Genomic DNA, 24,004 nt, shown 5'->3' on the forward strand with positions numbered 1-24,004 from the left:
AGGGCAATGGATGTTAAAGTAGTGGTGAAACTTACAATCTAGAGACATCTGGCTCCTTGGGTCTAGGGTGGGGTCCTTCGTGGCAAAGAGTATGGGCCCTGATGTCCTTGGATGAGGGATTTCTCTCCTGGACGGACCTTACCCCTGAACTGTATATCCACTGTAGCTACTTGTCTGCTGTGTGATCTTGGGCAAGTAACTTGACTTCTCTGTGCCTCAGTTCCCTCATCTGTAAAATTAAGACTGTGAGCTCTATGTGGGACAGGTGCTGTGTCCAACTGTATTATCTTGTATCTCCCCCAGAGCTTAGAACAGTGCCTGGTACCTAGTAAGCACTTAATTTTAATATCTGTCTCTCCCTCTAGACTGTAAGTGCTTACAGTCTAGAGGGAGAGACAGATATTAAAATTAATTATGGATAAGAACATAGGTAAAATGGATATATGAATACCAGCAAGATGGGTATTAGATACGTATTCTCCCTCTCACTTCGACTGCGAGTCCCATCTGGGGTAGGGACTGTGTCTGATTGTATTGCATCTACCCCAGCGCTTAGCACATAGTATCAATCAATCAATCAGTCATATTCATTCAATCGTATTTATTGAGCGCTTACTGTGTACAGAGCACTGTACTAAGCGCTTGGAAAGTACATTTCAGCAACAGATGGAGACAATCCCTACCCAACAACGGGCTCGCAGTGCTTACTGTGTGCCGAGCACTGTACTAAGCCCTTAGGAAATTACAATATAACAAAGTTGCAAGAAGCGTTCAATTCGTTCAATTGTATTTATTGAGCGCTTATGGTGTGTGGAGCACTCTATCGAACGCTTAGAAAAGTACAATATAATGGAGTTGGTAGTCACGTTCCCTGCCCAGAAGCAACTTGCAGTCTAGAGGGAGAGACAGACATCAATATGAATAAATTACGGATATGTACATAAGTGCTGCGGAGCTGAGGGAGGGCGTGAATAAGGGGCGCAAATCCAAGTGTCAGGGCTAAACCAACAGGGCGATCATGATGATTAAAACTGTCAGCCCCGTGTGGGACAGGGACTTTGTCCATCCTGACCTGCTTGTGTCCATCCCAGCGCTTAGTACGGGGCCTGGCACACAGTGAGCGCTCAACAGATACAACGGTTGGAGAAGCAGCCTGGAAAGGGCCCGGGCTTGGGAGTCAGAGGTCATGGGTTCGAATGCCGGCCCCGCCACTTGGCAGCTGTGTGACTGTGGGCAAGTCACTTCACTTCTCTGGGCCTCAGTGACCTCATCTGGAAAATGGGGATTGAAACTGTGAAGCCCCACGTGGGCCAACCTGACGACCCCTGTCTCTCCCCAGCGCTTAGAACAGTGCTCTGCACCTAATAAGCGCTTAACAAATACCAACCTTATTATTATTATTTGCAGGAGATGAGCAGGGGGAGTCGGGCCCCGCAGGACGCCTGGGTCCGGGGGGGGTCGGTCCATTCCCAAGGCCGGTTCCCCCGGATTTATGCAAATGAGGGTCCGCGTGTACCTGGCGCGGGCCAATGGCGTGGCTCCGTTTGGCCCGGCCCCGCCCCCGCCCCGCCCCCGCCCCGCCCGCTCCATTCACCCCGCGCCCGGCCGGGCCCCATCGTCACTGGGCTGGCCGCGGCTCCCCGGCCCGGCCGCCCTTTGCCCCGTTGGCCTGCCGGGGCTCCCGCCTCCACCCGCGGGGGAGCCCGGCCCGAGCGGCCCGCCCCCCGCCCCCGGTTCTGCCCCCGCCAGGTAAGTAGGCGGTGACCTCTGATCTCTGACCCCGGGGAGGGGTCCACCCGACCCCGGACCCCCTTCTCTCTGCAGACACCTCGCCGAGAGATGGGGCCTGGGCGGGGGGGCTCTGGGTATCTCTGTGTGTGTGTGGATCTGGGGGAGGGGGCGGGGGTCTCTCTAGGACCCCGGGGTGGGGAGGGGGCAGGATGGCGGCGAGGGGGGGAGAAATGAGTGGTCTCCGGGAAAAGACCTAAGGCGGCGGGGAGGAGAGCGAAGAGGGGCAGCGTTCCGGGAACAGGTGCCTGTCCGCGACGCGTTCGTCTCTGCCCAATTCGCCCAGATCTTCGCCCTGACTCCAATGTCCCCCACCCCTCTCCTGTGTCCCCAAAGTGACCACTTCAGCGACCTTGCTGACTAGAACAACACCCCCCCCACACACACACACACCCCGACACACACACACACGCCAAGGGAAGGAAGGAGCTGAGAGACTCCACATCTCCTAGACTACCAGATCCTCTGCGGGCTTGTCGGCTCTGAGAAAGGATGGGTCCCCTCAAGTGGGGAGGCAACTCCCTCCTAGGCTGCACTTAGAGGCCCTTAGAGGGTCTTTCTCCGAAGCCTTTCAGGTCCTCTCTGGTCTCCTCCCGCGCTCACCACCATCCACCTCATCACCACCATCATTATCATCACCAACCATTTCTCCAGTTCATCTGGTCTTTGTATGTGAAAGCGAGCCGGACCATACCACCAAAAGCATCCCAGCCATCTCCTGGGGAGATGAAAATCACCGTCTGTGACAGATATCCAGAGAATTCCTCCTAATTGAATTGAGATCGCCAGAGACCCCCCCCCCCTCCTCCCCACTTCCCTCCCTCCTCCCCCCGCCACCATTTCTTCCGTGCAATGTGTGATTCCAGGTCTCCGAGCCGGACGCGGGTCTTTACTTTGCCGTTTCTCTCCCCCATCTCCGCCGCTTGCTTCGTAAGTAATGATGCTTTATCACCATTATTAATGGCAGGAATCCGACCTCCACCCTGGAGGCTTGACTTAGTGCTCTAAAGAGACGACACTTTAATAATATATAATTAATAAACTGTTGTGAATGACGGGGATCATTTTTACCGCCCTTAATCAGGAGGACTTCGAAGCCCTCTGCAGGTTCAATTTTTTTCCTCCCTTCTCCCTGGACCCCGGCGGGAGGGAGTGGGAAACGAAGGCTCGGGGAGGAGTAGGGTCTGTCCCCATCTCTCTTTGAGGCGGGGGGCTGAGGAGACTGGAAAAGGCCGGTGTCCCGTGGCCATCTCCCGCCCCGGGGAGGTCTAAAGCTGCCGCTCATCCTCCCTGGCGGGCCCGAGATTTATGAATGGGAACGCGGTTCATTCATGGAGAGATGTCACGCCCCCTCGTGGGAACGGCGCGTCACGGCAGCCCTGGACGTGCTACCCAGAGCGCTGCAAACGCTGCTTCGGGGGTCTCCCGGGTGGGCGATGCTGGGGGACCGTGCCCCCCCCCTCCCCTTCACTGGCAGCTCTCCTCGGTCCTTCCAACGCCTACTCTTGCCTTGAGCGAGTCGACTGGTGTGGACCCCCTCCGGCAGCGAGGACTGACTGGCCCACTCCCCAGTGTGGCCTGGCTTCTGCCCTCTCCTTCTCGCGGCGGGGTGAGACCACGGAGAGGAGGAAGGTTCAGCAGAGCCAGGGAGAGAACATCCCTGGAGATGCTCCTTGGGTCGGCCCAATCTCTCTCCCCTGCCTTCCTGAAGAAGCAGCGTGGCTCAGTGTAAAGAGCCCGGGCTTGGGAGTTAGAGGTCATGGGTTTGAATCCCGGCTCTGCCACCTGGCAGCTGTGTGACTATGGGCAAGTCACTTCACTTCTGGGCCTAAGTGACCTCATCTGTAAAATGGGGATTAACAGTGAGCCTCACATGGGACAACCTGATTACCCTGTATCTACCCCAGCTCTTAGAACAGTGCTCTGCACATAGTAAGCGCTTAACAAATACCAACATTATTATTATTATTATCATTGGCTTGTTGGGTGACCTTTGCGCAATTTACTTAAACTCTCTGGGCCTGTTTCCTCACCTGTAAAATGGAGATAAAATATAGGCTTTCCCTCCTCCTAGACTGTGAGCCCAATGTGGGACAAGGACTATGTCTAATCTGACATAGTTCAGGTTCGAGTCCCGACTCTACCCCATGTCAGCTGTGTGACCCTGGGCAAGTCACTTCACTTCTCTGTGCCTCAGTGACCTCATCTGTAAAGTGGGGATTAACTGTGAGCCTCACGTGGAACAACCTGATTACCCTGTGTCTACCCCAGCGCTTAGAACAGTGCTCTGCACATAGTAAGTGCTTAATAAATACCAACATTATCATTATTATCATTATTCCTGAACCGGGAAGGGGGAGCCCAGCGGGGTCCACCCTCAGGCAGTTTCCAGTCTAAGAGAGAGGGGACGGGCCATCCACACCGATTCCACGTAGAAAGGACATGGCAGGAAGGAATGGATTGAAACGGGGAGGGGAAGGAGGGCTGGAAAAAGGGCTAATCATGGAAGGCTTCCTGGAGGAAGTGGCCCGAGTTGCGACTTAGAAAGTGGATGGCTGATGGAAACAGGCTGAATAATAATAATGGTATTTGTTAAGTGCTTAATATTTAGTAAGCACTGTACTAAGCCCTGGGGTAGATACAAGATACTCAGGTCAGACTCGGTCCCGTCCTAAGTGGGGCTCACAGTGTAATTCAGTCAAGCGATGGTATTTATTGAGTGCTTATTGTGTGCAGAGCATCGTACTAAGCACTTGGGAGAGTACAGAGTTGGTAGACACATTCCCTGTCCAAAAGGAACTTACATCTAGAGGGGGAGACAGTCATTAAAATAAATTACGGTTATGTACCTAAGTACTGTGCGGCTGCAGTTGGGGTAAATGTCGAGTGCTTAAAAAAAAATTAATCCCCATTTTACAGATGAGGAAACTGAAGCACAGAGTAACACAAAGTTGTCAAATGACAGCCAGGATTAGAACCCAGGTCTTCTGGTTCGCAGGCCCTTGCTCTTTCCGCTAGATCACACTGCTTTTCTCTCTAGTGTTTCTGTTGCCATTTTTCCAGACCTCGTCCCTCCATCCATGCATCTCATGGGCATGGTTGGGGGGCGGTCCCTGGGGACAGGGGCATGTTGAACAGAGAGCCAAAAGTCCTGCCTCCCTGACCCTCCCTTAGATGCTGCATCAGGTCCACTCCTTTCCCAAGCTCCCTGTCCCCCCATTCCAGCTGCTAACTCCTCTCTGAGCCTCTGCCCCTCACCCCGGCCCACGATGCCCTCCGGGAGCAGCCCCTGAATGACCCCGATGGAGGCGCTCCCAGCCAACAGCAGCGGAACGCCACGAGCCCCCGGCGGCCCCTTCTCCCCGGATGACTACGACGATGAGTTCCTGCGCTACCTCTGGCGTGACTACCTCTACCCGAAGCAGTACGAGTGGGCCCTCATCGTGGCCTACGTGGCCGTCTTCCTTGTGGCCCTAGTGGGCAACGTGCTGGGTAGGTGTCCTCCCGGGCCCAGGCCCATAGCTTCCCCACCCAGACCCACTCTTCTTTCCTGGTCCCTGAAGGGCTCTCCCACCAGTCTGTGCTTGCCCAGCTTGCCCTTCCCGGAGCCTTGGGAGGGGGTTATGCTTCCTGGGAAGCCCCTGCTCCCTGGGAGCCACTGGGGAAATTCCCAAGTCCCAGCGGGGAGATAGAAGCCTTCTTGGTAGCCCTGCCTGCTTTAAAGCCTGGCTCGCCAGAGGGCGGGGGAGCACATTGCCAGGTCTGAGCCACTGGACTAAATTAATCCATTCGATCATATTTACTGAGCACTTACTGTGTGCAGAGTGCTGTACTAAGCACTTGGAATGTACAATTCAGCCACAGATAGAGACAATCCCTGCCCAACAACAGGCTCTCAGTCTAAATCCATTGAGGGCTCTTCTGGGGGTCCTCAGCGCAGTCAACACCTTGGTTGTGGGGGGTCACCCCAATTTGTCAAAGCCCTTTTGGTTGGGGCCAAAGCAGTTCTGATGGAAAGGGCACCCAGCACAGCTACTGGTTAGATCCCCCTCTTCAACAGTAGCAGTAGAAAGAGTACAACAGATGGTGCAGGGGCAGAAGGCCAGACCCAACAAGGGCCTCGTTGGCTCTAGAGAAGTAGTCAGATTTAATACATGAGTAATGGTAATCAATCTATCAGTGGCATTTATGGAATACTTACTGTGTGCAGAGGACTGTATGTATTAAGTGCTTGGGGAAATTCAATACAATAGTTGGTAGATGAGATACCTACCCAATAGGAGTGCACACACTAACAGGGTATAAACTCCTTTTGGCTGTTTAGCCACCCAGGTCACTTCAGTGGCCCCATAGTGAATTACTGGTGTTGTGTAGCCCCAACCTCAGAGGGTCAGTGTTACAAAAAAAAAAACAACACCAAAAAATGGCTACAGATCAGATGGCAAGGGGCAGGAGAAAAGGATCTGAAGGAGCTTTATAAGCCAGGGCTCCTGGGCCAGGGCTAACTGCTAATCCTAGTCAGGGTGAGGCTAGTGTCTACTGGGCTGACTTGTTCGTGTACCTTGCTGATGGTGGGCAGACTAGGGAAGGACAAGAGAGAGGGCTGAAAAAAATCAATCCTGCTCTGGGATATGGAGTACTTAGGACTTCTGATCAGCTGTGAAGAGGGAGTACAGTTCTCAGAATTCCTTGCAACCTGCTCTGCCCCTCCCCTGCCCAACAGCTGGGAGCTTGTCCTTCCAGTGGGTTGGCCTAGGGGGTAGTAGGACTCCCTGGATGGGGCAGGAGGGGAGAGGAGATAATGGCTCTCAGCCCCCTAACCACTCTTAACTCGCAGTGTGCTTAGCTGTGTGGCGTAATCACCACATGAGGTCAGTCACTAACTACTTCATCGTCAACCTGTCGTTGGCCGACGTCCTAGTCACGGCCATCTGCCTGCCAGCCAGCCTGCTTGTAGACATCACAGAGTCCTGGTTCTTTGGCCAAACCCTCTGCAAGGTCATCCCCTATCTGCAGGTGAGCATCACGGTTAATAATAATAATGTTGATTATGGTATTTATTAAGTTTTTACTCTGTGCCATGCACTGTACTAAGCACTGGGATGGATACAAACAAGCACATGTGCCCCTCTCTGACCCGGCTGGTGTTTCTCGTGGTCCTGAGGCCAGTCAGGGATCCAGGTCAGGGAAACCAGGGGGTCTGATTCCCAGCCCCGGGGCAAATCCACCCAACAGGCCCCACACTACTTGCCACAGGATGCAGAGAGGTTGTCCGGAGGGGCCATTTGGAGTCTCTCCCCACCCACCTCTGCCTTCTCCGCAGACGGTGTCCGTGTCCGTGTCCGTGCTGACCCTCAGCTTCATCGCACTGGACCGCTGGTATGCCATCTGCCACCCGCTGCTGTTCAAGAGCACGGCCCAGCGTGCCCGTGGCAGCATCCTGGGCATCTGGGCCGTCTCGCTGGCTGTCATGGTGCCCCAGGCCGTGGTGATGGAGCGCAGCACGATCCTGCCCGAGCTGGCCAACCGCACCCTCCTCTTCTCCGTCTGTGATGAACGTTGGGCAGGTACCGGGAGTGGACACCTCAGCGGGGCTCCCTCTGTCAGCGGGCGGGTGGACCGCGCTGCCCCCGCGTGACGTTTCACTCCTTTCCCTTCTCCCTTCAGGAACCTGCAGCTTTTGCCCTCTCCGCAGCCCAGCAAAAGTAGCCCTTCTGTCGACGCCAACCAAAACACCCTCCCCACAACCACTCTCCTTTCCCCCAGCCCAGACATCCCTGCCCCGGGCTCCGGGGGCGGGGAGAGGGGGGTCAAAGCCCCTCTCCTTTGCCTGCTCCTCCTGATGTAGGGCTCGGGGGTTCTCTTTCCTGTCCCCCGGTCTCTGCTGTAGATGACTTGTATCCCAAGATTTACCACAGCTGCTTCTTCATCGTCACGTACCTGGCCCCGCTCGGCCTCATGTTCATGGCTTACTTCCAGATCTTCAGGAAGCTCTGGGGACGCCAGGTGAGAGTGGGAGAGTAGGAAGAAGGCCATCAGAAAGGTGGGTGGACAAATGGGCAGGCAGTCAGGCCATTAGTCTACAGGGGAGACACACATCAAAGTGTGCTAGCCCAGGTGGGATAACAGACCCAATTCCTGCCCTCAAGGGGGCTGCCAGTCTAACAGGGGGGATGAAGAGAGACACACAGACCCCCACCCCACCCTATTCACCCCAGGGATATAGACAGACACAGAAATGACAGGAAGAATTAGAAGCAGCATGATCTAGTGGAAAGAAAATGAGTCTGGAAGTCAGTGAATCTGGGTTCTAACCCCAGCTCTGCCCCTTATCAGCAGTGTGACTTTAGGCAAGTCATTTAACTTTTCTGTGCCTCAGTTTTCTCATCTATAAAATGGGAGATTACCTGTTTTCCTCCTACTTAGATTGTAAGTCCTGTGAGGGACAGGGACTGTGTCTGACCTGATTATCTTGAATCTATCCCAATGCTTAATACGGTGCTTGGTACATAGTAAGCACTTAAGCAATACATTAGTAAGAAGGAGAATGGATTGGAATAGGGGAAGGATACTGATGATTTAAGAGTAAGGCGGGGGCTTACCTGGGAAGGCTTCCTGGAGGAGGTGGCAGTCAGACTATGGCTTCTAAAGGCAGGGGGGAGGCTCAGGCACTGTCCCAAGCATATGGGGCATCTGGGCAATGACTCGGTGGTGTCAAAGGGAGGCCCGAGGCAGGGGGATGGGGTGAAGGACGGGCCAATGGAGGGAGAGAAACAAAGGCCCAGATGGGGTTTGAAATTGCCATGGAAGGTGTTGGGGTCCACTGGTGGGCACAGGGGGGCAGCAGGATGAACCTGGGCCCCTGGGGCATCATTGGGCAGGTTGCTTCTTAAAGGGCAACTGCGTCATCTCTCTGGATTTAAGGACTCCACATTGAGACTCCGAGCTCTTTCTTCCCTTCTCTCTCCCCAACCCCACTTGCCTGGGCCCCACTGCTGGCTTCAGATTCCCGGAACCACCTCCGCCCTGGTCCGGAACTGGAAGTGCAGCTCTGTGCAGCTCCCGGGACCCCCGGCCCCTGCCCGGGCCAGCGCCTTCCTGGCCGAGGTCAAGCAGATGCGAGCGCGGAGGAAGACGGCCAAGATGCTGATGGTGGTGCTGACCGTGTTCGCGCTCTGCTACCTGCCCATCAGCGTGCTCAACGTCCTCAAGAGGTAGGACTGTCCCCATGTTGCATCCTCTGCAGCCACTGGGGAAGGGTCAGGGCTCTAAGAGAATGCAAATGGAGGATAATAATAGTAATTGTGGTATTTGTTAAGCACTTACTATGTGCCAGGCACTGAACTAAGCACTGGGGTGGATGCAAGCAAACTGGGTTGGACACAGTCCCTAACGCTCCTGGTGCTCATTGTCTTCATCTCCATTTTCCAGATGAGGTAATGGAGCCCCAGAGAAGTTAAATGACTTGCACAAAGCAGACAAGCGGCAGAGCCAGGATTAGAACCTAGGTCCTTCTGACTCCCACGTCCATATTCTCTCCACTAGGCCACACTGCTTTGTGTGTGAAAATTGAGAGCGTTTATGTCCCCACTTGGACCAGGATGAAGGCACGACCTCCAGTCTGCCCGAGTTCCTGGCTCACTGCCAGCACATCTCTCTTCTTAAAGTAGCAGTTTGGATTAGTGGGTAGAGTAGGGAATCAGAAGACCTGGGTTCTATTCTCGGCTCTGCCACTTTTCTGCCGGGTGATGATGAGCAAGACATTTAACTTCTCTGTGCCTCAGTTCCCTTACCTGCAAAATGGGGAGTCAATACTTGTCCTCTCTCCTACCTAGTGTAGGACTTGATTTTCTTGTATTTACCTCAGCACTTAATATAGTGCTTGGCACATAGTAGCGCTTAACAAATACCACTCTTACTATTTATAATAGTAATTAATGATAATTTTTAAAACTTGAGCAGTCAATCATATTTATTGAGCACTTACCCAAGTACTAGGTGCTGGGGAGAGTACAGTGCAAGCATAAACAGACACATTCCCTGCCCACAACAAGCTTAAAAACTGGCTACTCGCCCCTAACTCTAGAATCAGAATCTTGGTGTTGGAGCAAGGACCAGCTGCTCTCCCCAGTCTCTAGTATTTGCATCTCGGTGCTAGAGCCAAGGACTGGTCACTCATCCCCAGCTCTAGTACCTACATCTCAGTGATAGAGTCGGGTCTGACCACCTCCTCGCTCTTGGCTCTAGTACTTGAATCTCAGCTCTAGAGCTGGGGATTGGCCACTTGCCCTTGGTCCTAGTATTTGAATATCAGCTCTCAGGGACCAGCCACTCACCCTCAGCTCTAGGATCTGAACCTTGGAGCTGGAGCGAGGTGAAGCCAGACCCTGTCTCACCAGCCGTCTCCTCCATGCAGGGTGTTTGGGATGTTTGCCAACACGAGTGATCGGGAATCCATCTATGCCTGGTTTACCTTCTCCCACTGGCTGGTCTACGCCAACAGCGCTGCCAATCCCATCATCTACAACTTCCTAAGTGGTAAGTGGGCACTTTGCTGGGCAGGCCAGGTGGTCTCCTGGGAGAGGGGTTAGACTCTCTGGGCCTGGGGGGACAACAGTGCCTGGAATTTCCCTAAAATGTTTTCATATCGTTTCCTTCATTGGTCCTCAAATGTCACAGAGAAGCAGTGTGGTCTAGCAGACAGAGCATGGGCCTGGGACTCGGACCAGGCCTCTAATCCCACTTCTGCCAATTGCTTGCTGTGTGACCTTGACCAAATCTCTTAACTTCTCTGTGCCTCAGTTTCCTCAACTGTAAAATGGGAATTAAATACTTGTTCTCCCTCTTACTTAGACTGTGAGCCCCATGAAGGACAGGGACTGTATCTGACTTAATTAACATCTAACTAACCCAGCACTTAGAACAGGCTTTGGCACAAAATAAGCACTTAACAAAAAAAAAAAGATTATTTTCCCCATTTTACAGATGGGGAAATGGAGGCTTGAAGGGGTTAGGTGACTTACCCAAAGTCACTCACAGTAGCAGAATTGGAACTCAAACCCCAGTGTCCTGACTCCCAGCAGGATGACTTCAGAAGCCCAAAGGTTTGGGTCCCGCAGGGCAAAGCTAACCTTGTCTGATTCACCCCCTGGCATCAGGAAGGGAGCTGGGTTTAGAAGCTGCCTCCCTCCTTCCCTTCCTCCCTCTGCCTGGATAGTGGTTAGTCTGCTTTTTGAGTGATTGGGTCAAAACAGCTTAAGACTTCCTGGGATGACCACTGGAGAATGGAGGGACTGAGCCCTTAATGGCAGTAGGATGAGAAGGGGGAGGGATGCTTTAATAAGTTTCGGAAAGGGGATATCTCCTTTTGGAGTTCTTGAAAACAAAATCCACTTCTCCATCATGGCTGGAAACTGGGGACTGCCCAAGATGACTTAGTTAAGTCCTTTCTAGTCCCTAGGAATGTTTCCAGGGAAATCCGCCAGGATAGGGGAACTCCAGACATCAGTTGCAGGAAAGCTCCCTCCTCCCTCCTCCCTGTCTGCTCTGCAAACAGTCCACCCAAGGCGGAGGGGAGAGGGACCTGTGGAGGGCGGGGGAGGGGTCATTCCTGAAGGCTTCAGGTCCAGACAACACGTCCTACCATGAGATTCGAGCCGGGGCCGGAGAGAAGCTAGCGGCGGCCAGGAAATCAGATGGAAATTGCATTGGTCCGTGGAAACCTGATCAGGGGAAGTTGCTCCATTCTTTTGCGCTGCCGCGGCAGGCACCGATGTTCTCAGAGCTTTGTTTCCAGGGAGGGCGGGGGGCTCCCCCGGGGGCTGGGGTAGGGGGAGCTGGGGTTTGGGGGGGTTAGGGTTTTTGGGGGGAGGGGGCGAGGGGGGGATTGGGAGAAAAACCGAAGAGTTGCTCACGGCCGACTGGCTTCGTGTGTTCTCCTCCATGTGTGTGATGTGTGCATGCCCACCTGCTATCAGGTGTGCATACCCGGGTATGTGTGATGGCACGCGTGTGCCCACCTGTTTGTGATGCCTTGTGCTTATGTATACACACGTGTATATGTGTGTGTGTGTCTTCTCTCCCTAAGGCAAGTTCCGAGAACAGTTTAAAGCCGCTTTCTCCTGCTGCCTCCCTACCTTTGGCTCCTTTCAGACGCCCAGCTCCCGCTCCACCAGTCAGAAGTCCCTGTCCCTGCAAAGCAAGTTCACTGTTTCCAAAGTCTCTGAGCACGTGGTGCTCACCAGTGTTACCACCGTGCTGCCCTAGAGGAAGCTGCAGCTCGACACCACCACTTCCCCTCTTACCATCCCTGCCTGGCCCTTACCCCAACCCTGTTCCTTTGCTCCTCTGAGGCCCCCCCTTTCCAAGTGGATATACCTCTCCAAGGCAGAGGAGAAGGAAGGCTAGAGGGGGGCAGTCAAAATGCCCAAATGTGGAAGGAATGGGGTGGGGGGCTGGAGGTGTTGTGATTGCGGAAAAGACGGCTCAGGTGAACGGTAGCCATCTTCAGGCAGCTGGAGGGGCCTCCCCCTCTTCACCAAGACCCTACACAGTGAGACAACAGGAAGCTGTAGTTAGATGTCAGGATAGGAAAACACCAGAACTGGGACCTTGTGGCATCTCTAACCTAGGTCTGAGGTAGAGGTCTGAGGCAGGAGGCTGGCCCACCTGATCCCCCTAAGGTCCCTTCCAGTTCTAGGATCCCCTGATCTGCTCCAAGCTGAATCTTCCTGCCGCCGAACCTTCGTGTCCTACCGGGTTTCTGGAGGTAGGACAGCTTTCTAGAATTGAACAGTCCGAAGAAACAGCCGCCTTTGGCTTTGTTCTAAAAGCATCAGCAACAGCCGACGACCATTAAGGTGATTTAAGGGGCGGGGGGGCCTCCGGGGGAGGGCTGGAAGGTCCAAGGAGGAATAAAGGTGTATCATCATGTTCTCACACCTCAAAAGTGTGCCAAACCTTATGCCGAAACGACACGGGCATGGTAAGATCGGACCCGATGCTCCTCCAGGAACAGCACTGCCATCAGATGCGTTTCCAGATACCTTCATATCCTCCCACCCTCCACCAGGTTACGAAACCTCACCGCGAGCTCAGGATATGAACGGTGAGTGAGATAAAACTTATTCCCAACCCTGGCGGTAGACTGTTGGCCACCAGCCCAATGTGATCTTAATTAGAAGCCAACGGTTTCCTAATCCACAGGTGGTACAGAATGTTCCCCGTCTCCCAGGCCGCGTAGAGACTGGGAGTGGGAGAGCAGGCAGGGGCTCAGGACCCAGGCCTGGGACACCCTGCAGGTTTCAGAGGCTGTGAAGTAGGCACCCCACAGGGCTCCCTCCTCCCAAAGGATCTTTTTGTTGTTATTTTTGGTTTTTTTTAATGGCATTTTTTAAGCACTATGTGCCAAGCACTGTTTTAAGCACTGGGGTAGATTTGAGCTAGTCAGGTTGGACACAGTCCCTTGTCCTGTAGAAGGCTCACAGTCTTCATCCTCATTTTACCACTGAGGTAACTGAGGCACGGAGAAGTGAAGCGACCGGCCCAGGGCACCCCAGCAGACAAGTCACGGAGGCAGGATTAGATCCCAGGTCCCTCTGACTCCCAGGCCTGTGCTCTATCCACTAGGCCATGTTGCTCCTCCGTGCTTACTATCAAACACTGTTCTAAGTACTGGGGTAGGTACAAGTAAATTGGGTCAGATGTAGTTCTTGTCCTGCATGGGACTCACAGTCTTAAGTAGGAGGGAAAACAGGTTTAATCTCCGTTTTATCTCCATTTTACAGTTGAGGAAACTGAGGACTTGTCTGAGTCGTGGAAATGGTTAGCAGTTAGTGTGAGCCTGGAGAGTGGCCCAAACCAGGGGAACAGACCATTTTCCCCACCCTTGATTGGCAGCCAGTTTAATAATAATGTTGGTATTTGTTGGTATTTGTTAAGCGCTTACTATGTGCCGAGCACTGTTCTAAGCGCTGGGGTAGACACAAGGGAATCAGGTTGTCCCCACGTGGGGCTCACAGTCTTAATCCCCATTTTACAGATGAGGTAACTGAGGCACCGAGAAGTTAAGTGACTTGCCCAAAGTCACACAGCTGACAAGTGGCCGAGCCGGGATTTGAACCCATGACATCTGACTCCAAAGCCCGTGCTCTTTCTACTGAGCCACGCTGCTTCTCTAGTAGCAAAGGGGGACACAAGCTCCTACTCCATGAGGCCCCAGCCTCCTCTGTTCCACCTGGAAGGGTTACTGGACCACGACCCCCCACCCTACTCCTGCCACCCCCCAGCCAGGGATCGCGAGCCTTCTCTAGTCAAGGGACCACCAGGTTCTCAGTGGAGTGAGAGAGACAGATCCTCGCTAAATTTTGTAAATGAAGGCTCAGTAAATTCTGCTCTTTGCTCATTTCCATCCAGCTCAGGGAATCGGTGTTATCGAGAGCGGTGGGAAGTGGGGGTGACTCATTTCTTAGAGGCTCAATGAAGTGCCTTTCTCTTCCATCTGCTCTTTTTTCCTCAAAGGCCCTTGCTGGAGATGCTGCCAAAAGCTTCCCTGTAGTTTCTGTTCTCAGACTTCAGTGTCCTGTCCACAATGGCCCCAGCACAAAATCCCGGGAGCAGAAAGGAAGCAAGGCATCAAGGTTAGAAGGTCCCTGTGATTCAAATGAGACAGAGGGATTGGCCCCTGGAGGAAATGAAAGGGGTTGAGTGCACAGCGTTTTCCTGGGATAAGGCAAAGAGTGGAGTTGGGGCCTGGGCTGACATTTTACTAGGCTAAACAGCTATTTCCCACAGCGCAACATGGTCTCCCATTCCCTTCTGCATGGACTTTTGAGCCAGAGCATTAGCTCAGCCACTGGTGGTCTGGGACACCCTCTCTAGGCTGGTCAGAAAGTCCCCGTTTCTAGAGGACCCCCTCCCGGGCACACAGAAGACACTCGGTTCCAGCACCCTGAGGTAGAACCCCTTTATTGAAGCTTACAACCACATAGGTTTGGCCCTTTAGGTGAAAACGGATACAATGGCAGTAAGGAGGCATCTGGTCGGTGGAGTGAGGTGTTGGGGCTGACGGGGGTCTGGTCGGCCCCTGCCCCAGAGTAACCAGGTCCCGTACCAAAACAGGGATGGCTGGTCTTGCCCTGGCACAGGCGGGCAGAGGTCGTGGGAGCATGACCCTGTGCAAACTCCTATTTGCTGGCTCCATGCACCACTTTCTCCCTTGGCGTAGTTTCTGCTTTTGGAGGAACTAAACATCTGCTCTCACTGGCGTGGGCAGCTTGGGCCCAAAGAGAAATATGTTGGCGTCTGGCACCATCCTCGGCAAGAGGCCCCAGGAACTCACTCTGGGGTGAGCGTAAGCATAGCTGGTGCCTTGAGTGGCCTGGAGGGAAGGAAGTGGGGGTGGGATCGATGGGTTGGCTTCCCTGAGCCCCAAAATGGAGGGGGTGGCGGGGGCACTGGGATTCCAGCTCGGCGCCTCCTCGCTGATTCGATTCTCACCCGCCCAGTCCCGTCCCGGGTCCGGTCCACCACGCACACCTGGGAGGACGGTACTGCGTGAGCACAGGGGGATTCTACTTCCATTTTTGGGGAGGGCGCCCGGTGCGGCAGGATCACAGCACGCGGGACACGGTCATGGTGACGAAGTCTTCAAAGCTGAGCCGGACGCTCCCCTGCATGCTCGTGTCTTTCTCCCGGAAGGCCTCGGTCAGCACCTGGAGCTGGGTGCAGATGTGGATGAAGCGGTCCAGCTGGATGGTGGGGTTGGCGGCCCGGGGGCAGTACCGGGATAACAGGAGCTGGGTAAACTGGGGGCTCAAGTTGTAGCCCATCTGGGACAGAGCTGGAGGGACAGGAGACACAAGACAAACTCCCTAGTCATTGCTTGGTGCCCTAGTGCGGATCGGTGGTCTTCCTCAGAGAATATCTCTCTCGGTGCCGGGGGAGAGGGCGGTGGGGAGGGGGTGGGGGAACATCTCCTTTCTGTCTGCGCCACGGGCCTGGCTTGAGTGGACCTCCTGCCTCTCTCAGGAGGGCTCGTAACACACGTCACTGTTGCTTCCTGCCTCTCTACTCTGCTTAGCTCTCCAAGATATCAGGGTTCCTCCTAAGGGAGAGGTAAGTGGAGGGAAGAAGTAGTGTGGCCTGGTGGAAAGCACACACCTGGGAGTCGGAAGACCTGGGTTCTAATCCCAGCTCTGCCACTTCTCTGCTGTGTGATCTTGGGCAAGTGATTTAACTTCTCTGTACATCTGTTTCTAATCTATAAAATGGGGATTAAATCCTACTCCCTCCTATCTAGACTTGTAAAGCCTATGTGGGCCTCTTACACCTATCTCGTACCTAACCCAGTGCTTAAGATGGTGGTTGGCACACAATAAGCTTGTAACAAATAAAATAATTATAACAGTGGCAGGGCCCAGGCTGGCAAAGCCAGCCAACTCTCCCCAAGGATTGCCCACCAGTGGCTGGAGTACTGGGCCTCAGGGCAATGAGGTGGCAGATCACAAAGCTCTGGGGTCAGCAGTGTGGCCTAGAGAAAAGAGCACGGGCCTGGGTGTCAGGGGACTGGAATTCTAATCCTGGCTCCTCTGCTTGTTTGCTGTTGACCTTGGGCAAATCACTTTAACTTCTGGGTGCCTCACTTTCCTCATCTATAAAATGGAGATTAAATACTTGTTCTCCCTTCCCCGGTGTGGGACGGGGACTGTGTCCAATTTGACTGCCTTGTATTTATCCCTCCCCTTAGTACAATACCAAATTTTTTTAAAAAACAGCCTTGTGGTTGCCACATGGGGCCAGGGGAGGAGGAAACCAAACTGGAGTCCAGTCCATTCCTCACCTAGCTAAGGGGGTGGCCCAAGGAGCCGGTGACTCTGGGGGCATCTGGTACTGGACCTGCTCGGGCCCTGTGGGAGGGGGCTTTCCTATAACCATGTGGACTGCCAGTACCAAGGGAGCCCTTGGAAGCCTGGGGTTGGGGGTGGTGAGGAGGGGTGCCAGTCAGTCATTTGTATTTAATGAGCACTTACTGTGTGCAGAGCACTGTACTAAGTGCTTGGAGAGTACAATATAACAATATAACAGACACATTCCCTGCCCACAATGAGCTGACATCTAGAGGGGGAGACGATGTGTGTGCGTGTACACACATAATAATAATAAATGTTGGTATTTGTTAAGCGCTTACTATGTGCAGAGCATTGTTCTAAGCGCTGGGGTAGATACAGGGTCATCAGGTTGTCTCACATGAGGCTCACAGTTTTAATCCCCATTTTACAGATGAGGGAACTGAGGCACAGAGATGTTAAGTGACCTGCCTACAGTCACACAGCAGACAAGTGGCAGAGCCAGGATTCGAACCCACGACCTCCGTCACCCAGGCCCGGGCTCTTTCCACTAAGCCACGCTGACATATGCGTGTCTGTGCACGTGCGAACGACCTCCTTACCTTGGTGCAACTCGCTGTAGTTGATGGAGCCGGAGCGGTCCCGGTCGTACTGTTGGAAGAGGCCCTTCCACTGCTGGATGAACCGCCACAGGGCCGAGAAACCGAATAGGTCGATCCGCCCGGATTTGGTCTTGTCAAACATGTCTGGAAGGGAACGGTGGGTGAATGGACGGAGAGTTGAGGATGGGGGGCCTCACCCCCTGAACCCCAGAGCCCTGGCAGGGCCTCCCAGGGAGCCAAGGAACTGTGCTGACCTCTCCTCCAAAACCCCTCTTGGCAGAGAGAATCAGAGGAATCAGACCCAGAAGGTCTGGTTCCCAGTCACCCAACGCCACCGCCACCCTGCTGCTCTTTCAACTCTTAGTCCTCATCCTCCTTTCCCTTCTGCCCTTTCCCTCTCACAATCTTAGTTCATTGCTTTAGGGTTCTCTCACACCCCAAACAGCCCCTCTTGTCACAGGGAATCCATCAAGGAAACCTGTTTCACCAACAAGGTACTCAACTGACTTCTCTGTGCCTCAGTTACCTCATCTGTAAAATGGGGATTAACTGTGAGCCTCACATGGCACAACCTGAAGACCCTGTATCTCCCCCAGCGCTTAGAACAGTGCTCTGCACAGAGTAAGTGCTTAACAAATACCAACATTATTATTAACTGACCCTGCCCACCCTCCCTCTGCTAGATGGGCAGCAGGAACTCATTCCAAACAGAAGTCTGGGAAAAGGGCCCAGGAGCTCGGGATCCCAGCCGTGGACTCTACCACCAGACGGCTTGCAGGGTGTTCAGGAGGAAATTTAGAGTTGCTCTGCTTCCTTGGCAACCCCTAGACCGGCTGCATGCTGGCACATTTGTCCCAACCGCCCCCTGAGCAGGACCTGAGCAGCAGAGGAGTGGGTGGAGGGGGGCAGGAAGGCAGTGAGGGGAGGCTCAAACGGGACACAGAGGGGAGGGTGCAGAGGAGGTGGGGGGAGCCAAGACCCCACCGGGACTCACTTATCATCAAGAGGCAGGTCTCATCGTTGAACGAAGACCAGTTGGAGTTGACTAGGGCCTGTTTCAGCTCCTTCATGGAGATGTAGCCACTGCGGTCCGTGTCTACGGTCTGGAACCAGGAAAAGGCTTCCGGGTCCACGCCGGGAGGGATGCTGCCTGAGGGGAGAGTGTGGGACACAAGGTGAGGCATAAGGTGGTGCCGTTCTGAGACAGGAGGGGCACGGCAGAGTGGGGGGCTGGGTCTGACTGCCCTCAGCAGAGGGCTTCCCAGCAAACTTTGCAATGGAAGCATGAGGGGAGATTCGGCTAGTCGGCTTCCAAAGGAGAGGGATGGCGTGCCCATTGATTCTGTTCAGGGGAGCCACCTTTTCCATCTCAGCAAAGGCACCCAAGGCCAGGGCCGTGTGCCCATTTCACCAAGCCAAGGCCAGAACCAGGGACGGAACCCGGACGACCACCCTTGGCCCGCTGTTCTACGCCGCCAGCTCCACGATCCACTGCTCTCGTCCGCCCACCTACCCACCAGCGCCTGTACTCACCAGCGGGTGGGCCCTGTGCGTAGGGACCAGGCTGAGGGGCCCCATATGGATTTGTGGCTGGCTGCCCGTAGGGGCCGCCTGGAGCAGCACCTCCGTAAGGTCCCCCGGGGGCCCCCATGGGCAGGCCTCCTGGGGCTGGGTGCCCATATGCCCCTCCGCCAGTCGGTGGTCCGTAGGGCCCTCCGGGGGCAGGGCCTCCGTACGAGCTGCCGGGTGGTAGTCCCCCTCCATATTGCCCCCCGGAGTGCGGATGCCCCGGGTAGTAGCTGCCTTGGGGAGCACCGGGGGCCTGTCCGGCAGATCCTGGGTAACCCTGCAGAGGCAAGCACAGGGCAAGTGATGGTCAGAATGCGATGGACCTTTTCATGACCCAAGCAGCCCAGATTAATCCACGTTAGGCCCAGTGCCCCACCAGGGGTTGGGCACAAGGAAGTGGACTTCCCCTGAAGCTGGAAGGATTAGGGAAGAATTTTCTAACTCTGACGGCTGCAGCGGCAAATTCTCTTCTTTCGGCACACTAGGAGGGTCTGGAAAGAAACTCTGTTTTCCCCGGCCCCTCAAGGGTGGGGTCCTGATTTGTTAGAGCAGCAGAAGCCACACAGTCTGGTCAGCCTCGCTCTCTGCCCAAATTTCAACTCGTTGGGAAGCTGGGGTGTTCGTGGCTACTGGACTGTGGCTGGCCCTCCTTGAAGGACGGGGGAGCAAGCTGCAAGGTGCTGGAAAGCCAAAGGAACCAAAAGAAGCTGCCATCCAGGGCCACAGATGGGATTTCCCTCAGCTGAACTCACCCTTACTTGCTACTGTGAACCTCAGAGCCCCAGGGAGCACTGGTGAGAGGTGCCCATCTGTGCCTACCTCACACACTGGGGCAGCCAATAACATCCCTATCATCTCCTCTTCCTCCTCCAACTCTTCCCCCAGCGTGGCTTAGTAGATAGAGCCCGGGCCTGGGAGTCAGAAGGACCTGGGTTCTAATCCCAGCTCCACCACATGTCTGTTGTGTGACTTCGGGCAAGTCACTTCACGTCTCTGGGCCTCAGTTATCTCATCTGTAAAATGAGCCTGTTCTAGTCTCTAACCCCACCCCATATGCATATATCTCGAGGCGCTCGACTCTGGGGTCTGGACCAGGGCTGCTGCAGCTCTGTTTATCAGCTTCACGGCACTGGTCAAAATAAAAATTGGAGAGATTCCAAGCATGGAGGGCAGTGGTGGGGGAGGCTGGACCTCCTACATCTCTTATCCTGTCAACTCCCCAAAGTCCCCAACTCTCCACCTGTTATCAGCCTTCCCTGGACACTTTTTTTTTTAAATGTTATTTAAGCGCTTACTACATGCTGGGCACCGAACTAAGCGCTGAGGTAGATACTAGCTAAGCAGGTTGGACATAGTCCAGGTCCCACATGGGGCTCACAGTCTTAATCTCCAGTTTACAGAAGCGGTAACTGAGCACAGAGATGTTTAATCGTATCTGTTAAGTGCTTACTGTGTGCCAGGCATGGTACTAAGGCCTGAGGTAGAAACGAGCTAATCGAGTTGGACATAGTCCAGGTCCCACCTGGGGCTCATGGTCTTACTCCCCGTTTTAGAGATGAGGTAACTGAGGCCCAGAACAATGAAGTAATTAGGCCAAGGTCACACAGCGGACAAGCGGTAGGGCCACTCCCACGTCTGGAGGAAGGCAAACCTCACTGCCCTATCGTCCAGGCCAGCTTTCAGGTCCGAGGAGTGGAAACTTCCAGGGAGAACAGAGTAGCTCCCGGCCAGAGCAGCAGCAGCAACACACTGGAATTCTCCATCAAGACCACACTCTGCCCCAGGGGACAGTGACTGAGACTAAGTGGGGTTCGAAACAACATTCATGTGTTAGACGCCAAGAGCTACCGAGTAGCGGAGACAAAGAGCAGCCACTGGGAAGAAAGGCAAATCATTCATTCTTTTGTTCCCCATCTTGCATTTCCAGGATAAAGTTTTCTCTTGCACAATGGGGACACAAGTCACGTTCTCCACATGCACTCACTCCAGCCTGCTCCCATCAACGGAAAACTTTGTAAACCAGGGTTAGCAATCGTAACTGCTTCACTTCATCTCCTCAGCCCACCGCTGCAGGGTACTCCAAGAGCCACAGGCGGAGTTGAGGAATAAACCAGCACGGATAACCTCACCACTATCACTCCGTGTGCCCTTTCTCCATGATAATACCCGTGATCATACCTAGCTCCTGAGCTAGGGACTGTAAAGGACTTTGTGCTCTTCCTAGCAGGAAGCAAGCCCACCAAATTGAATGCTAAAAGCAGGTTCATCTTGCCGCTGACCTCTTGCCCACATCATCCTCCCTTCCCCTTCCACTACCACTACCACTCTCTCCACTTTCAAAGCCTAATTAAAATCACATCTCCTCCAAAGGCCTTTTCCAACTAAGCCCTCATTTCTCCTACTCCTTCTCCCTATGTCATCTATGCACTGGGATCTGTACTCTTTAAGCACTCGTTATTCACCATGCCCTCGGCCCCATAACGCTTATGCCCGTAACAATAATTTATTTTACTGTCTGTCTCCACCTCTAGACTGTAAGCTCCATGTGGACAGGGAATATGTCCACTAAACTCTGCTTAATTGTACTCTCCCAAGATCTTAATAGAACACTCTATAAATAACATTCACTGATTGACTGACTGGAAAGGACACTGCTGTTGCAAAGTAGATCAGCCTCTGGGCTACTCCACTGGCTCAGCCTTCCCAGACCCTAGACTTCGCAGAGTCAGTCATTCACTTTCCCTCTTTTTTTCTGTCTCTCCTCCCCCACCCCACTGCCCTCAGCTCTAAGACTCCAGGCCTGAGACCTGTGCACAGGAAATAATTCTAATGCTAGAGGTTGGTGTACCACCACTCATGCTTTCATTCCAGCCAGTTTGTTCATTCAATCATATTTATTGAGTGCTTCCTGTTTGCCAAACACTGTACTAAGCACTTATTGCCATTCCATTGTGGGAGAGTTCAACAAGGGAGTAGGTGGATAGGGGTGCAACACACTGCAAAATACACACGAGGATCTTTTATGGCCAATGTATCCTTAGCATAGTGTCCACTTTGTGCCTTAGCGCTCCGCCCTTGCAGACGTTTGCAGCACGGCCAAGAGGAAAGAGCGCCAGCTTGGAGTTCATTCAGCCAACCACTCATTCGACTAACCTGGGTTCATTCATTCATTCAATCATATTTATAAAGTGCTTACTGTGTGCAGAGCACTGTGCTAAGCGCTTGGGAAAGTACAGTAAAGCAATAAAGAGTGACAATCCCTGCCCACAGTGAGCTAACAGTCTAGGGGATTAATTCCTGCTCTGCCACTTGCCTGCTGTGTAATCTTGGGCAAGTCACTAACTTGGTATCTCCATTTCTTCATCTGCATTTTTTTTCTTTTAAATGGTATTTGTTAAATACTTACTATGCACCAGGCACTGTACTAAGCACTGGGCTAGATCTAACCAGACTGGATGTAGTTCCTGTTCGACATGGGGCTCACAGTTAATCCCCATTTTATAGATGAGGTAACTGATGCCCAGAGAAGTGAAGTGACTTGCCCATGTCTGGAGGAGGATATGCAGACAAGTGGCGGAGCCGGGATTATAAGGCAGGTCCTTCCGACAACCAGGCCCGTGCTCTGACTGACTGTTCTCCTGATAACAATAATGACGGCATTTGTTCTTTCATTCAATTGTATTTATTGAGTGCTTACTATGTGCAGGGCCCTGTACTAAGCGCTTGGAATGTACAATTCGGCAACAGATCCCTGCCCAATAACGGGCTCACAGTCTAAGCGCTTGCCACCTGTCAGCTGTGTGACTCCGGGCAAGTCACTTCACTGTGCCTCAGTTAACCCATCTGTAAAATGGGAATGAAGACTGTGAGCCCCACGTGGGACAACCCCATCACCTTGCATCCTCTCCAGCGCTTAGAACAGCGCTTTGCACATAGTAAGCGCTTAACAAATGCCATCATTATTATTACTATGTGCAAAGCAGTTCCTAGTGGTCTTTACACTGGCTCGGCAGCAGGCATCTCTTCTCCCCGATGCCATCCCTCAGGTTTCCCTTCTGCATGGAGGACACTGCGCTGACTCTCCAAGGGGCAGATGCTTAACGTTTTCCTCGTGGCACCGGCACCTATGCCAGGACGGTCCCCAATGTCCCCTCAAATAATGTTGGTATTTAAGCGCTTCCTAGGTGCAGAGCCCTGTTCTAAGCGCTGGGGTGGATACCGGGTCATCAGGTGGTCCCACGTGAGGCTCACCGTTAATCCCCATTTTCCAGATGAGGTCACTGAGGCCCAGTGAAGTGACTCGCCCACTGTCACCCGGCTGGCAAGTGGCGGAGCCGGGATTCGAACCCATGACCTCTGCCTCCCAAGCCACAGAGCCACGCTGCCTGCTAAGAGCCAGCCACCCGGTTTCCGGGGCAACCGGCCGTGACGTCACCGCGACACAGGGGCCGCCGTGGGTATGACGTCACGCACGGGGCGTGCCCCTGGGCCCCTCTCCCTTCACCCCCCCCCACCGCCCGCTCCGTCCCCACCCCCTGCTCGAGAGGGAAACTGAGGCGGGGCGGGGTTCTGCGGGGAGGTCCGGAGGTCCGCGCCCCCAGCCTCTCCCGCTGCACCCTCCTCCGGGGGCGCGGCCCCCGTCACACTCACCTGGCCGTACGGATAGCTGGCCATGGCGCCTCTGACGTCACAAGCCGACCGGGGGGGCGGGAAAGCTTCACTTCCGGCCCCTCAAGCCGCCGCCTATTGGTCCGCGCGGGGGCGGGGCCGGATGCCCATTGGCCGAGAGCGCCTGTCAGTCGCCGGAACAGCCGGCGGACGTGACGCCCCAGCGCGACCAGGCGTCGCCCGGGGATTGAGGAGGGCGGGTCATTGTCCGGGTTCTAACCACCCTTAGGAACGGAGACTTTGCCCTCTGTCCCAGACATCAAGTCCTTCCTTCTCCTTCCCGAAGTGGGATGGGGCGAAAGGAGGCTGCGAATGGAAAGCGACATTGGGTGTCGCCTCGGCGGCCATGTTGGAACTTGGCAAAAGGAACGTCGGTCGCAAAGGGGCGCTTACGTCACTTCCGGACGCCCCCCCCGGCAGTTGTCAGGGCAACGGGTCCCCAGCCGAGGGAGGAACTGGGGAAGCGCGAGCGGCGGGCGGGTAGGGGTTTGCTCATAGTAATAATGTTGGTATTTGTTAAGCGCTTACTAT

At 54.1% G+C, this 24,004-nt stretch overlaps 2 protein-coding genes across 2 annotated transcripts; one reads left to right on the top strand and one right to left on the bottom strand.

Moving 5' to 3' along the window:
* Positions 1 to 2,643: 2,643 nt before the first annotated feature.
* Positions 2,644 to 14,847, top strand: HCRTR1 (hypocretin receptor 1). The gene is made up of 10 exons (XM_029080917.2): positions 2,644 to 2,718; positions 5,014 to 5,280; positions 6,626 to 6,804; positions 7,112 to 7,355; positions 7,679 to 7,794; positions 8,794 to 9,002; positions 10,205 to 10,326; positions 11,876 to 12,647; positions 12,738 to 12,895; positions 14,308 to 14,847. The coding sequence occupies exons 2-8, from the start codon at positions 5,082 to 5,084 to the stop codon at positions 12,052 to 12,054; spliced, it is 1,248 nt and encodes a 415-aa protein (XP_028936750.1). The 5' UTR covers positions 2,644 to 2,718; positions 5,014 to 5,081; the 3' UTR covers positions 12,055 to 12,647; positions 12,738 to 12,895; positions 14,308 to 14,847.
* PEF1 (penta-EF-hand domain containing 1) lies at positions 14,739 to 23,560 on the bottom strand. Its single transcript, XM_029080923.2, has 5 exons — positions 23,456 to 23,560; positions 18,770 to 19,082; positions 18,231 to 18,386; positions 17,237 to 17,380; positions 14,739 to 15,628 (listed from the first exon to the last, which is right to left on the bottom strand). Exons 1-5 carry the CDS (start codon positions 23,477 to 23,479, stop codon positions 15,399 to 15,401), a joined length of 867 nt encoding a protein of 288 aa, XP_028936756.1. The 5' UTR covers positions 23,480 to 23,560; the 3' UTR covers positions 14,739 to 15,398.
* Positions 23,561 to 24,004: the final 444 nt, after the last annotated feature.

The sequence above is a fragment of the Ornithorhynchus anatinus genome, chromosome 16, assembly GCF_004115215.2.
Source record: "Ornithorhynchus anatinus isolate Pmale09 chromosome 16, mOrnAna1.pri.v4, whole genome shotgun sequence".
In the NCBI taxonomy this organism is placed as follows: Eukaryota; Metazoa; Chordata; class Mammalia; order Monotremata; family Ornithorhynchidae; genus Ornithorhynchus; species Ornithorhynchus anatinus.

What these genes read in the sequence shown, in the direction of transcription:
- HCRTR1 (XM_029080917.2), top strand. Translation starts at nt 5,082, where the DNA reads ATGACCCCGATGGAGGCGCTCCCAGCCAACAGCAGCGGAACGCCACGA. An exon ending in AGGTCATCCCCTATCTGCAG is followed by an intron (nt 6,805 to 7,111) that starts GTGAGCATCACG and finishes CCTTCTCCGCAG; the next exon opens with ACGGTGTCCGTGTCCGTGTC. An exon ending in CTGTGATGAACGTTGGGCAG is followed by an intron (nt 7,356 to 7,678) that starts GTACCGGGAGTG and finishes TCTCTGCTGTAG; the next exon opens with ATGACTTGTATCCCAAGATT.
- PEF1 (XM_029080923.2), bottom strand. Translation starts at nt 23,479, where the DNA reads ATGGCCAGCTATCCGTACGGCCAG. An exon ending in CGCACAGGGCCCACCCGCTG is followed by an intron (nt 18,387 to 18,769) that starts GTGAGTACAGGC and finishes CTCTCCCCTCAG; the next exon opens with GCAGCATCCCTCCCGGCGTG. An exon ending in CTACAGCGAGTTGCACCAAG is followed by an intron (nt 15,629 to 17,236) that starts GTAAGGAGGTCG and finishes CTGTCCCTCCAG; the next exon opens with CTCTGTCCCAGATGGGCTAC.